Source organism: Tamandua tetradactyla, chromosome 10, assembly GCF_023851605.1.
Source record: "Tamandua tetradactyla isolate mTamTet1 chromosome 10, mTamTet1.pri, whole genome shotgun sequence".
NCBI lineage: Eukaryota > Metazoa > Chordata > Mammalia > Pilosa > Myrmecophagidae > Tamandua > Tamandua tetradactyla.
The window spans coordinates 26,057,688-26,072,371 of record NC_135336.1 but is presented as its reverse complement, the minus strand read 5'-3'; the positions used below and the strand labels follow the sequence as shown (position 1 = coordinate 26,072,371).

Genomic DNA, 14,684 nt, shown 5'->3' with positions numbered 1-14,684 from the left:
ATTGCTTTTCTGGATGTGTTTTTTAAGATAAACTAATAATCCCACCATAACTGTTCCTTTTCTTTGCTAACAATTTCAGAGTGCCCAGGAAATTCCTGACCAAAGTTCCTAACATTAACTACATATTGCATACTCTTTTGGAAAATTAAAAAATACTAAACTAATTAGAAGAGTAGACAAATACTAAACAAGTTAAAGATTTATTTCTGCTGCTAGTTTATATTGGTGATGTTTATTGTGAGAACTATGTCATATTTGCACAAAACCCCTAGCTGCTCTATTGCTCTACCTTGGAACTGACCAACAAGAGCATAACAATTAATACCAGTCACCAAAGTACATTTAAATTCCTTCAGTGTACTACATTTGTAGTAGAGAACTATTTAGAAAGTTATCTAGCAAAACGTTAGTTTTTCTTTTTTGTAGTATTTTTAAAGTTCTGATAATTAAAAATAATAAATTTCAGTAACCTGCAAACTTTATATTTGTCCATCCTGGATGAAGTCTAATGTATGAAGTATTACTGTGAGTTCTTTTATTCAACTAAAAACAACCTTTCTGGACATTTAAAAATTAGACTGCTTATATTCTTAATTCTAAGGGCTAGTTTGTTTTTCTGTATCCATTTATATCATGTTTTTACAAACCTCTCCTCTATCACGGTCTATATCTTTTAGCATCATTTCACATTTTTGTTTTGTCTTTCTGAAGTTAACTCATTTTTATAATCAGAATTTTACATCTGGAAGCATCCCTGGATATTCTTTAATCATCTATGTTTTTTAGATGAAGAAACTCAGAGATAATACCTTGACCAAGATCTATTTACTAGTTAGAGAGAGGGAACTATACTTTAAGTCTGACTTACTCTTTCCACTATGCAATGCTGCATCTATTTACTGCCTTGGTTATATATCATGCACCATCAGTGCTCTCGTCTTCTGGAAGCATATCTGTCCAAACAACACAGAACTTTAGGTCACAATGCTAGTTTTTATTTGTTGGTTCCTGTACCATCCCACATTCTGCCCTGTGGTATGACCAAAGCTGCACAATGGGCCAAATAATTTCAGGGAAAATGATAATTATTCTCATATATAATTGATAATTTAGAGCACAAAATCTTGAGCACAGTCAATATTACTCTGTCATCAATACCCTGTTTTCTTCATTTCCAGATAGCCTTGCCTCTACACCCCAAGACATCCATAGTCTGTCTGAGATTGCACGTTGCGCTCTCTGGCTGCCCAAAATATCCTGTTAACTTTCAAGCAGTTCTCCAGGATTCCTAAATTCCTGCTTCTTCTGCCCAAGCTAATATGCCACTATTTCCCTTTATCATCCCACAAAGCTATTATTCTTTCAGATAATCCATCTGTAAGGAGTAAACTCTTCAAACTAAACCATACTAATGTCAATGGTTGCTACCTCTCCCCCCCACCCTCATTCTCATACCCTCAGGGGACAATGCTTGCTCAAATAATTTCAATTGGTAAAATTTCATGACCATTAAATAGAAAATGGGAGTTGTTTGTGGTGAATTAGGGAGACAAGCCTTTAAGCATACAAACCAATTTATTCCTCAATTATACTGACACCTGGAACAGGCAAGGAATTGGAGAATAAAAGGATATTGATCCTTGCTGAATTTTCCTGATTCCACCTACTTCCTAAGGTCTGATTTAGCTATGTACAATCTTTGAGATCCAATGACAGGAGGAAATGGAGTGAAGGGGTGTGGCTAAAGGTCTGTTCTGCTTTCCAGCATCTGAATGCACATAAAACTTCCAGTCAGGAGCTCCTAGAATACTGAGGACTCAGTGCTGGAAAATGAGAGGTCTGGTATTCTCCTGAGTTATGGACCCAGGAGGTCAGAATGATCTTAAAGTTTCTGTTCCATATCTGCTCATCCTTCTCCTTTCTTTAGATGATCATGGAAATTCTTACTTTGAAATGTTAATTAATATTTATAGCTAATTACTCCGTGGCACAGTAACAAATACCAAATTGCAGTTAGCTTTGTTTAAAGTTGATTTTAATTCAACACTATAATTTATTAAGGTATTTAATCTTTATATAAGAACAGCAACAAAAACTAGAGGGAAAATTAGAAATGTCCAATAAATACTGGGCATGAATTAATGGATACTGTGTTTATTTAAAGTAGCATATGTCACTCATTAAAATATCTACTGCATACAGATCAGGGATTATCTTTATATTTTGGAAAAGTAGTGCAGACATCGTTAAAAATTTGTTATGAGGATGGAAGTGTTTTATACTGCCTAATCCACAGCAGAACCTCACCAATCTTCCTCCGACTTCACCCACTCAATGCTTTCTGTCTCTGAACTTTCTCTAGCTACGCAAACAGCTGGGAGACGGGCTCTCCTTCTTTAAACATTTGTATTACCTATTTTTATTCTGATCATCCACTAAATACTAACTAGTATGTGTTTTAAAGTTGCATCTACACAACAGTTTCATTTTTACCTTAGTAAAAAAGGATCACCATTTGGTAACACTGCTCCAAAATTAGAATAAAATGACATTAAATAATACCTCTTTTCTAGAAAGCTGTATCCTTATATGGACGCATCATTCAAGAACAATACTGGAGAGTAAGAAAAATCTACTATGTGGTCAAAACCCAGTTTAAAAATGGGTGCAGAGATGAGATATTTCAGCACTTGAAAAAAAAGAGGGGCCATAACGTAAAACCAATGACACTTTTAATTTAATACATTTAGTTTTACGAAAAATGATTTCAATGATAAATTTACAGGGCCTATTTGAATAGATACAAAGTCTCAATGATATCCACTAATATTCACATTAATACTCTGATAGTCACAGAAACTGCATTTTGTGTCAATATATGCTGCATTCAAATACACACATATTCCTCAAACTCTCAAACACACACACACTCAGAGGGCCATATTAATATGTGATATACTGGGCAAATATAAACATTTTGAAATACCAAAAGAAAACAATATTCCCTATTTTTAAAAAAGCTTGGAAATGTTAGCTATACATGCATAAAGTCTGAATTAAATTACTTATTCTTTAAATTCTACCTTTACTTTAAAAAAAGAAAACAGTGCCAAAGCTGAAGTCTCATGACAATTTGAGGGGTTTCTATGGACATTAAAGTTAGTTGATTCTATTAGTTAACAGCATGAAAACTGCCCACTCAAAATTCCTTCCACCATTTTCAAGATCCTAGTACTATAAAATTGATAATAATTTTTTCATGCTAGTTTGTCTTACGAACGTAATTTATTACAGAATATGTAAATAGCATTTACCAGATCCTACGTAAACATGCTGCAAAAGCTTAGACCAGAACGAGAGAACACTTTACAACTATCACAACACTATAATTAGAAAACAAAACAAAACAACTGGAAAATAAGTTTTGGAGAGGAAGCAGAGAAACTGGAAATCTAGTGCACTGCTGTAGGAAGGTAAAATGTGACACAGCCACTGTGGAAACAGTGTGGTGTTTCCTCAAAAAGTTAAAAATAGAATTACCACTTGACCTAACAGTTCTATTTCTACGTTACAAAAGGAATTGTAAACAGACATTCAAACAAATACTTGTACATGTATGTGATTGTGAAAACCTTCTGACTAACACTCCCTTTATCCAGTGTGTGGACAGATAAGTAAGAAAACAAAGACAAAAAAAATAAAAAAAATTAATTGGGGTAGAGGTTAAGTGGTATGGGAGATTCTGATTGTTCTTTTCTTATTTTTAGTTTTATTTTTAGAGTAATGAAAATGTTCAAAAACTGTGGTGATGAATACACACTATATGATGGTACTGTGAACCGCTGTACACTTTGGATTATTATATGGCATGTGAATATATCTCAATAAAATTGCATTAAAAAATACTTGTACACAAATACTCATAGCAGCACTATTCAGAATAGCCTAAAGGTAGATATATAACCTAGTCATCAAGTGATGAACTGATAAATAAAATGTGGTATACCCACACACGGGAATATTATTCAGCCATAAAAAAGAATGAAATAGAGCAGGAACTTCACAAGCATTAATCTAAGTGACAGAGGCTAGACACAAAAGGCCACATATTATGTTTCCATTTATATGAAAAATCAAATAGGTAAATCCATTAAGACAAAAAGCAGGCAGTGATTGTCAGGAGCTGGGGAGAAGGGAGAATGGGGAGTGACTGCTTAATGAGTATAGGGTTTTCTTTCGGTATAATGAAAATATGTCACAGGTTGATAAGAGGTGGTAGTTATACAATATTGTGAATGTGCAAAATGCCACTGCATTGTTCACTTGAAAGTGATGTGAATTTTGCCTCAGTTAAAAAAAAAAAAGCTTAGAAATACATAGAATATCAAAAGCTGTTTTAAAACTTTATTTTCTTTAGCAATACTGGAAAATTTTAGCCAGTGATAAAAGAATCAAATATAATTACTCTTAAAATGGTACATGTGAACTCTGAAATTTTAAAATCTGACGAAATGAAAGGTGTACATAATATTTCTGTAATCAATGCATACATGTGCATACACACATTGAAAAGTATGTATAGGGCCACGGTGGCTCAGCAGGCAAGAATGCTTGCCTGCAATGCTAGAGGACCCGGGTTTGATTCCCGGTGCCTGCCCATGTTAAAAAAAAAAAAAAAGTATGTATAAATATGCCTGAATATAAGAAGAATTATTCTCCAGAATCTACCCATCAGAAATATGCTATATTTGAGTTTTTACAAGTTGCAGATCTGACAAGGAGCTTTCTTGATTACTTTCTTTTGAGTAAGAAAGCACTCTTTGGAGAAGACATGAGCTTGAAAAAAATCTAAATCAATATTGTTTTGGGAAATTTCTAGGTCATCTGACAGAAATGGTAAAAAAGGAAGTAAAAAAATTCAACACTAATTTTTTAGTATTTTTAGCAGATTCTGGGGATAAGACTGCACAACTGCAAGTATTGGGTATCAATATATTCAAACCTTTAAAAGACCACTTTAAAAAAATACACTAAATAGACCTATTGTGCAGATAACAAATACCTACCTACAGTACAAAGGAAAAATAAAAACTTCTTATGATGTTACATAAATAGATACTTGTAGAATTTCTAATGTGGCTTCATACAGATTGAAAATGTGTTTCACGTCAGGAAATTTAAGTGACATAACCTAAAAAACTATAATAGAGGGTTCAAAAACTAGTTCTATTGATGACAAAGACACAGACGTAAAAAAAATACTTATAAACAGATTGCATAAAACTTCTATGAAATTTAAGGTGTAAAGAGGTTAAATTTCTTAAATTAATCTTATACGTATATATTTGCAAATTTACTCAAACTGACCAGATCCTCTGAGATCTTCTTAATGGGAGGATGCAGAGGATACCGCTTTATATTCAAGGATCATCAGTATATGTGTTAGAAGAAAGACTGAGGAAGAAGAGCGACACCATAAAATGCTAAAAGCAATTGTTTTGAATGCTAAAAGTGATTATCGTGGGGCTATGATTTTAATTTTCTCTACACTTCTTTTGCATTTTCAACATTTCCTTCAATCTATATGTGTGACTCTTGGATAAAACAAAAGTAACAACAATTAAGAATAAACTTTATTTTCTTAAGAGATCTAAATTTTAGTATGACATGGAATCATAGAATCTTTGCTCTGGAAGAGCTCACAGAGTCTTCTACCAAATTGGAGTAATTCTATCTACAATATCTTACATCATTCAGCCTTTTCCTGAACACTTCCAAATGTAGAGATCGTTATTTAAAAAAAAACAAATTGTTCCACTATTAAGCAACTGAAAAATTCTTCACTGACTCATCAGCGATGTCATACAATTCCCTGTTTGTGCCAAGGATGGGGGCCTATTATAGTAAACCCAAATGTGTATAGCTTTCTAATTTTCTGCCACTATTTTCAATTATGAAATCTGGAGAAAAAGAATATATCTACTCCTTTCCTTACGAGACAGTCCTGGAGATATTTTTAAACAGCTATTAAGAGTTGCTTAAACTTGCCCTTCTCCAGACTCTAGAGGCTCCTTTGTATACCTTAACCCCATTCATTAATATTCTTCTTAAAATGGGGTAGCCAGGACATAAAACAACATTTTAAATGTTTTCTGATTATCCCTAAATAGTCAGAATAGTCCTTTTGTAAAAATATTTCTTATTTGTTCTATTATGCAGCTTAATATGGTATTAGCATCGCTAGTCAGTACATTACACTGATAGCTTGTTTATAGTTAATTGAACCATCCAAGTCTATTTTACCATCAACCTAGGACTTCCAAATTTACTGCCTGTGCAATGGGTTTTTTCACATTCAATTAGAAAAAAAATCTAAATAGGAGGAAAAAACGCATTTTAGAATGAAGGAAATATATCTATTTCCTGGTCACAGAAAGCTCTCCATCTCCTTTCTGTATTTTTTATCTGACTAAACTTACTAATCAATCATCAACTATTTATTGTTTTAGATGCAAAGTTGTACACTTTTTATGCTCAGTTTAAAAAAAGAAAATTACATCATCAGAGGCAGTGTCACTGACTGAATGAATCATTAAGGGTCTTAATTAGAAAGAAAGGAAAAGTAAACAAAGAAATGAAGAAACAATGACTATCCTAGGTCTTTCAAAAACCACCAATGCACAAAATCAGTTTCCCTTTCAATGTTTTATTAATATAAACAATGGTGCCAAGCCTCAGAGGGGATGGTAATTTCTGTCTACATCCCTTGCATTGAGTTCTCAGAAAGTTTACAGAAAGGGTTCTAGTTCTCCTCTGAATTCATTCAAATACAACTTTCAATTTATTTCCAGGTTTAATAAACTGATATAAATCCTTGGGAAGCAAGAAATGCTAGTATTTTAAGTTTCAAAAACAATAAATTGCACATTTGTTTTACTAGTGGTAAACATCGGTCAGTGTTATGTCTATAACTTATTTCCATATGCCAAAATTTCTTGTAATCTGCTAGAAGTTAGAGAAGGTATGCCTATTTGAAAGATTTTACCTGTCACTTTGTTCAAAATTATACAACTAGTAGCCTAATAAGTGGTTAGAAAGGATGCTTCCTACATGCATATGTACTTAATATGCCCATTTTTGTCCCCAACAGATTTTAATTAACAGCGCATCATTTCACATCCAGTATGCAGCTTCCTAGAAATGATAAAAGAGACAGTGTTTGACATTACCTTGAGTGGTGAAATTGAAGAGTGCAGGTGTGTCTCGCCCATTTGGTAGTTTGACATTTGGGTCCCGTAATTCATCAAAAAATGAATGTGCACAAGCTTCCAGTGGTGTTAATCGGGCAGTTGGTGTATACTCCAGCAGACGGCTACACAGTGCAATTGCCTCCGGTGGAGTTCGGGGTCGGAAGACCTATAGTACAAAAAATGGGAAAGAACAATTAATGTTTTACTACAGGAATCTAAGCAAATAACCCTGAGTACTGAGTTAATTCTCATTCATGTGCAAAAGCACAGTCACATTTGGGAAAGCAGCCTTCCAGAATTGAGAGTTAACTGCATATAAGTCACAATATAGCGGTGAACTGCTAATTAAAGATGTTATAAGAAAACTTCAGAGAAAAAACTGGGGGAAATGGCAAAAGTCTAAATATGCTAATCATAAAGCAATCCAATCAAACATACATACAAAAAAATCCAGGTATGTAAGAAAGGCTGAGTTCTGGAGGCAAAGCACAACTAGAAGAATATAAAAACACTTGTAAACTTTGTACTATTTTTTTTTCTTTGACATGGGCAGGCTCTGTGAATCAAACCCGGGTCTCCAGCATGGCAGGTGAAAATTCTGCCACTGAGCCACTGTTGCCCACCCAACATTTGTAAACTTTTGACTGCCACGGCAGTAAATAAATGGTTGCCTCCTTTTGTTTGTTTTTAGCAGAAAAATTGATAATGCATGTCACTGTTCAAATTTGGCAGGCCAATATCTTCAAAAGGAAAAGAAGAAACCTGTTTACTCTAGGTCTCTAAATGCTAATGTGTTAGTATTATCTCTTCAATAGACAGAGTCTACCATTATTTGAAGAAATCCTTGACTATAGTATTTGACAAAATGTCTGACATTGTTTTCTCAAGTAGCTGTGATAAAAAATGTGGCAAAATTACCCTCATCTGATCTGAATGAACAATTATTCTAGGGTTTTAACTAGGAAGAGAAAAATAAAAAGCCAATAAGCTTTAAAAAAAAAAGTTAGCTAATGGTTATCTATATTGAGGTAAAATGCAATTATTTGTTCAAAGGAATAAAAACATTTCTACTCATCTGTCTTAAAACTCCTAATCAATACATACAACTATGAAAATATACTTCATTCTAAATTATGGCCAGTTAAAGAATGACACAGAAGGGGAAGAAACAGAAATAAACATAAACAAATGGACAGAAAGCCTCTGAGACTAAGGAAAAATGGAAATATATACTCCTTGACAGGAAGAATATTCAATCAAAGGAAGAAGAGATAAAGAGAATCAGACAAAGTACGTGGACAGACATAAAGATAATCAGATATGTATAAATATAGGGAAATATACCAACATGTGAGGAAAGGACACATAGATGTGACAAGGACATAGAAGAGGCTGGGAGAGTAAGGTTTCCTAATGAGAACGGCTTATTTAAGATTTGGCTATTCATTTAGGCTGAAAGTCAGAGAACTAGCCACATCATATGGTTCACTATATTCTAAAGAGACCATTTATTTATACAAATACTTTCTATAAATATATCTATAAAAGCTTTTTTGCTTTTTGTTGTTACACAACATTTATTATTGACAAAGACACTTTCCATAGAAATTGAGAAACTGGATTGAGTAGGATATCTCAGAAATTTATTTTAGAACTTTAAAGGCCTTAGTAAATTTACTGGCTATGTCAGAAAGCCCTCTGTACTACCGAAAGCAGCCTTCTTTTTGAGAACTTTTGACTTGCTCAAAAGGAAACCTAAAAATTATTGTATTACTTGAAATATTCAAACGTTCTACTATTCATAGTTACCCTCCCCCCTCTTGCTACCAAGGTCCAAAATAAAATCTAGAACATATAAGAAAGTAATGAGTGGGAAAACTCAGAAAATTTTTCATAAAAATATTAAACACTACTCATATTTTTATCCCTGAAGGTAGTTTACATTTATTTGACAGTACATGGATTTATTCTGCTACCTAGGCTCATCTAAAATGTGTTTCCACAATATGGGAGGTATATAAATAGAATCAAAAGTAACACCAAAAGGAGAAATAAGTACCTTCTGTTGGACAGTGAGTATATTTTACTAAGAAATTTCATGTCATTAAGAAGACTTTGTTTTAAACTATTAATAAATCAGTACTGTAAACTTATTTCTGTTAATTTTTTAAAAAGTAACCCACATCTTTTTTGGTATCAAGCAAGTGATTATGTTGGTACTAAGACACATTTGTCAGAGAATCCTAACTCATGGAATCAGAGTTAAAAACAATCAAGAATTCACTCCAAGAGCCTCCATGAAATCAAGATTTTTTTTTTTTTTTAAGTATTCACTTTTACTTTAAGCCCTCTCAGAGATCCATGATGAGAAAAGCCTTGGGTTAGTACTGTAAGGAATTAACTGGAAAATTATGTGAGGTCAAAACCCAGTGCCACCTAGAGTTCAGATTTCTTCCCATAATAAAGGGTATAACATCACAAAATGTCCAAAAGTTATATACCTATCTTTGCGTCTTTTTTTTAAAGGAAATTGACAACTATTGAAATTTAGCTTTTAGTAAAGAAGTTTCTGCTGCTGCTTCATTCCTTTACTTAAATTGCTCAGAACCTTTGTTTACCTGGATCTTCATCAACATTTACTCTTGTAATAATAATGGTTTTAAAATACTACAATTCTTAAACTTTAGTAAAAATGTACATAAATCACTCAGGAGACTGATAATCTAAATATATAAAATCTATTTCATACAAGGGATAAAAAAAAATCACAGCTATCTACCTTGTTTTTACTATTATATATCGAGAATGATTGTTTGGTCTCTTAAAAAGTTCTCCCCTAGTTTTACAGACCTGCCCTGAAATTTTGGGAAAAAAAAAATTAAGTACATACCCGCACTCCTGAGGTGAAATGTCCTGTTCCTGACGAATCCTAAAGATGATAATGCAGTGAAATAATCCAAACAGGGGAAGTCAATCCAAAAGAGAATAGTCCAGCAAGGAAAAATATATCCAATGTTATAAGAAATCCATGGTGTGGGGGGACATAGAAAATGTTTATACAATTATAAACTTTAAACATCAGTCTCCACAGTAGCAAGTCCAAGTTTTAAAAATTATTTCGCCACAGTGTATGCAAAAAAAAAAAAAAGAAAAAGTTTGCACAATGGTGAGGCATAGTAAAGAAACATTTTAATTTTAGTTTATTATGTTCCAAATGCCAGTGCGTTTATTAAAAAAATACAAAAGCAAAAAAAGTTAAAATCAAAATGAAATCTAGAAGTAAAGTTCCCAAAGTAAAGTGTTTGGTCCTCTATGACCTGGATTCATTGTCCATAGACATGGCTGGGGACAAATTAGCTTGCGTTTAAAGATATGAGTTCCCAGTATGTTAATTTTCCTCTATTAATACATTCTAGTGATACAGTATAAACATTTTTTTCACTAAATTATTAGTGGTGAAAGGAAAGAAATAATTTATTTAATTTATTATAGATTTCAAGCCAGATATTTTTATTTGTGTGAGCTAAGAACAGATCAGGCCACCGCGGATTATTCTCCATTTTGGATTGACTTCCCTGCTAAAAGATGTTTATTTGCTGACATTCTCAATTCCTTAGGACTCTTCAGGAAATTGACATATCACCTCAGGAGTGCGGGTATAAACTTATTTTTTCTATTGTGGGCTTTGCCCCCTCATACCCTTGCACCCATTACTTAGGAAAAATATAGAACATTCTTTCCTTTTTGGAGTAACTCACTGAAAAAAAGAAAGTCCTATGTCTTTGAGCACTACAAATTCAACACAGTTCCAACTGCAAATATGCCAATTCACCCACCAAAAGCTAAACGAAAATATATACAATATGCAATACAACTAAGGGACAGTCACAGTTACAGGTGATATGCATACTAATGTACACCAACACCTAGGCACAACGGAGCCAAACATGCAAGGGAGGTAGTAAGGTCTATTATGTCTAGGTATTGAGAACAAAAATGGCAGAACACACCAGTAGCCGTGAACTCCCTTGGCTATTCTAAGAGAATTTAATATTCTTTTGAGATAGTTTCCAGTGGGAGAATTAAATATTTTCAAAACTAAATAATCCGCGGATTACTTTTAGTCTGCAGACTAAATTTAGTACACGGATTAAAATCCGGCCCATAAGAATAAAAATCTCTCATGAACTAAAACAAAACCAGGTGGACCAAAATAGAAAACCAGACTAAAATAAGAGAGCACAAAGTAAGACTAAACTGGGCCAACTAACAATTAGTACGCAGACTAAATATGGCCAGCCAAATAAACAGCAAGGCCATGAAGATCCCAAAACACCCCTTTAATAACTAAATTAAAAGCTAAAGTAAATAAGTAAAACAAAACAGAACAAAACAAAACAAAAACAAAACATAAATGAAAAGAAAAAGGGAAAATTTAAAAGAACCAAAACACTGACATGAACTTTTAAAGTGATTCAAATACTACCTCACCTGTGCAGCAACTCGTTTCTTAAATTGAAACAAACATCAACTCTCATCACAAATACTAGTTCATAGAAGAAACTAACAGAAAAAAATTCATTATTTTTCAAAAAGAAAGTCTTTGTGGCATTGAACAAATGCAAACAAGTCCTTAAAAGAAGAATTATTCAAAATAAATTTGCATTTGGATAAATAAAAAAAATGATAGAGGCAATTTCCCCCCCTACATGTCATGTCCTAGAATAGACTGAGCAGCAAATTTCAGTCTGAGGCTAATTGTTATGACTGAATTACAAGCCCTTTAAAATGGTCATTTATAAACAATCATATATACCATACCAAGGCCTATATGGTTAAGTTGCTTCTCACAGCATCAATTCTCAGCAATTCTACTGTAGTATGCAACCAATCAGAGCAATACAAAAATTCCTATTTTCATGGCTATGGGTAGTGATAATGTCTAATAAAAAACACAGATTGAGTGCTGTGCCTTTTCCTAACAGCTACTCCTCTCCAGTTTTCATTGTGATAAATGTTCAAAACTGACAATGTTCTCTGGTCATACACAAAATACAAGCAACCAGTGTTAAAAACTGATAAACCATGAGTAACTTCTGAACAGCAATTTCAATATTGGTTTTCAAGTCATCTATTAATCATCCAAAATTATGGCAATTTGTAAAACTAAATACAGGATTAAAAATGAGACGATGCCATGGATTTGCTGAGCAGTTAATTTTGTTGCAGTGGTTAATAATTAACCAAAAGAAAACTCAGCTGTTCATATGTAGCACATAATTTAATAACTAAAATCAACACACTTTATACACGTAAGCCTACATACTGTTTAATAAAATTTACCCTAATTAAAAAACAAACATTCTTACAGGTAGTCTTTTACATTGATCTAATGATCCACGGACATACAAAGTAATATAATTCACTTTTACAAACTATCAAAAATTTCCATGTCAGGTAAAACGGCTACATTAGAAATGAGCATCTAATAGGGCAGGTACACAAACACAACAGAGTTCAAGCCTACTGAAAAGATATTAACTTTTCCTTTAAGATATCAATTTCTAAATCCAAGTAAAGAAGGTTGAGCATAAGAAATACAAAAAAATCCTTTCCTTAATCATGACAGACAGCAGTCAATGAATTTCAGCTGCACTAATGAAGATTTGTTAAATTTTCCTGAGCTATACTACATATAAGAAACATACATGTGTATATTACATTAGCACTTAACTACGTAATAATTTTTCTCTTTAACATCATTCACTGATGAAAGAGAATTATAGGCCTATACATAAGTCTGATTTACCAAAAGTCTTACTTATCCAACTCATCCTTTTACTATCAACAAAATAGTTACAGCAGTCAAGTTGGCCTTCCCACAATTAGAGGAATATTTCTCTTGATCCACAACTTCCTATCTAGAGGGATATGGCCCTAGGCTACAACAATTTCTAACTTCTCTATACCTAACAAATCCAAATTCTCCTTAGACAGCTTACCCCTTCAAGTTTTCTACCACCTTCAGGAGGCTTACTTTTAAATAAAGATTTAGGCAGAAAGTTTAGTAGAGAACATAGTGTATGTGCTTACAGATAAAAGGGATAACAAGCTAGTAGAGTACTAAGGGCTGCAGAGATTGATTAATAATATAAAAACCAAATCACTTGAGGAACAGATTGCAAGTGGCAATCTTAGGAACCAACAGAAATTCCCAATATGGTTTTGTGCTTCCTGGAATATTTGTGAAGGAAATGAGTAAGGCAGCGAGACCAGAAAAGACAGACAGAGTGAGTGAGTGAGAAAAGTTTAACAGCTTTTAATTTTGTGTTCTCTAGGTCCCACTGATGACATTTTTACTAATGGTTGAACTACAGTTTTAACAGTTAACAAATTCTGAAAAATCTTAGACTGAAGGTCTCAGAAGAAAATATAAGATTATAAAGAAAGTCTTTATTTAAAAGAAATAACCACAGTAGGTTTAACTGTTGTTTAACTTTAAGCACAGAGAATAAAATAACGTGATCTATTCCTTTCATAACTGAAATGACCTCAGAACTAAATTGCCTGCTTACTCTCTTAACTAGTATTTTGAAGCATGTGGACAGTATTCGAAAAACAAGTTTGTAAAGATTCATCTTCTATGGATGATACTTTCTGGGATATTTACTCAATAACCTATGGTCCCACATATCCTACAGATATAAACTAACATATTCTATTAAGTAAACTAAAAGCACACCAAAAACTTGGTAACAAACATTCTGAGATAATTTGATATCCATAATTATCATTACTATGACAAAACAGGAATTAGGAACTGCTATAATACATGATATAACTTGGTAAGTAACACAGGAGCTATGTCATAATAATTGTGGAGAGCTCTACGATTAGAAAATATTCATGGGAGAAGTGAGATTTGAGGTAAGTCATGAGAAAAGGTTAAGATTTGGTAAGCAGAAGAGGAAGAAGAGCATACTAAATGGAGAAAAAAGATACAAGCAGAGAGACAGAGAAATGAGTGTGGTTTCTCTGGGGAACAATGAGTACATTTTGATTACTCAGAAAATGTAGCATGATTTGAGGTCCCTTCAAAATGAGTTACAAGTTGGACAATACTCCCGCGTATGTAGTTAACATATTAAATAGACCTAATTCAACTATAAAAGATCAGTGCTCTCGAGACTCTAATCTCCTTCTACTAACCAGTTATATTAATTGTGATTTTAATTATTTTGAAATAATATACAGACATCTGTGTTACCTATCCTATTTTTGTAGGATCTTTTATCATCAGAATAAAGGGAATAAGCTAGTCTTTAAGAAATTTAAACAAAAGATTAACAGAATTTGGGAAAAACTCATACTTTTTTTATAGTATAATCTTTTTACAAATCCCTAATCTACTCTAGCTAACACTACAATTTTAAA

General features: G+C 33.0%; 1 protein-coding gene across 5 annotated transcripts in view; it reads right to left on the bottom strand.

Annotated features, from left to right (window-relative positions):
- Positions 1 to 14,684, bottom strand: part of GSK3B (glycogen synthase kinase 3 beta) — a 283,540-nt gene that overhangs the window by 18,396 nt on the left and 250,460 nt on the right. For 3 of the 5 annotated variants that reach the window (XM_077118222.1, XM_077118221.1, XM_077118223.1), the window contains 2 exons: positions 10,141 to 10,179; positions 7,230 to 7,416 (listed from right to left, as the gene is read on the bottom strand). In XM_077118222.1, the coding sequence (XP_076974337.1) occupies positions 7,230 to 7,416; positions 10,141 to 10,179 (226 nt within the window). Of the gene's footprint in view, positions 1 to 868; positions 954 to 7,229; positions 7,417 to 10,140; positions 10,180 to 14,684 lie in introns of all 5 variants that reach the window. The other 2 variants (XM_077118225.1, XM_077118224.1) reach the window with 2 other exon arrangements.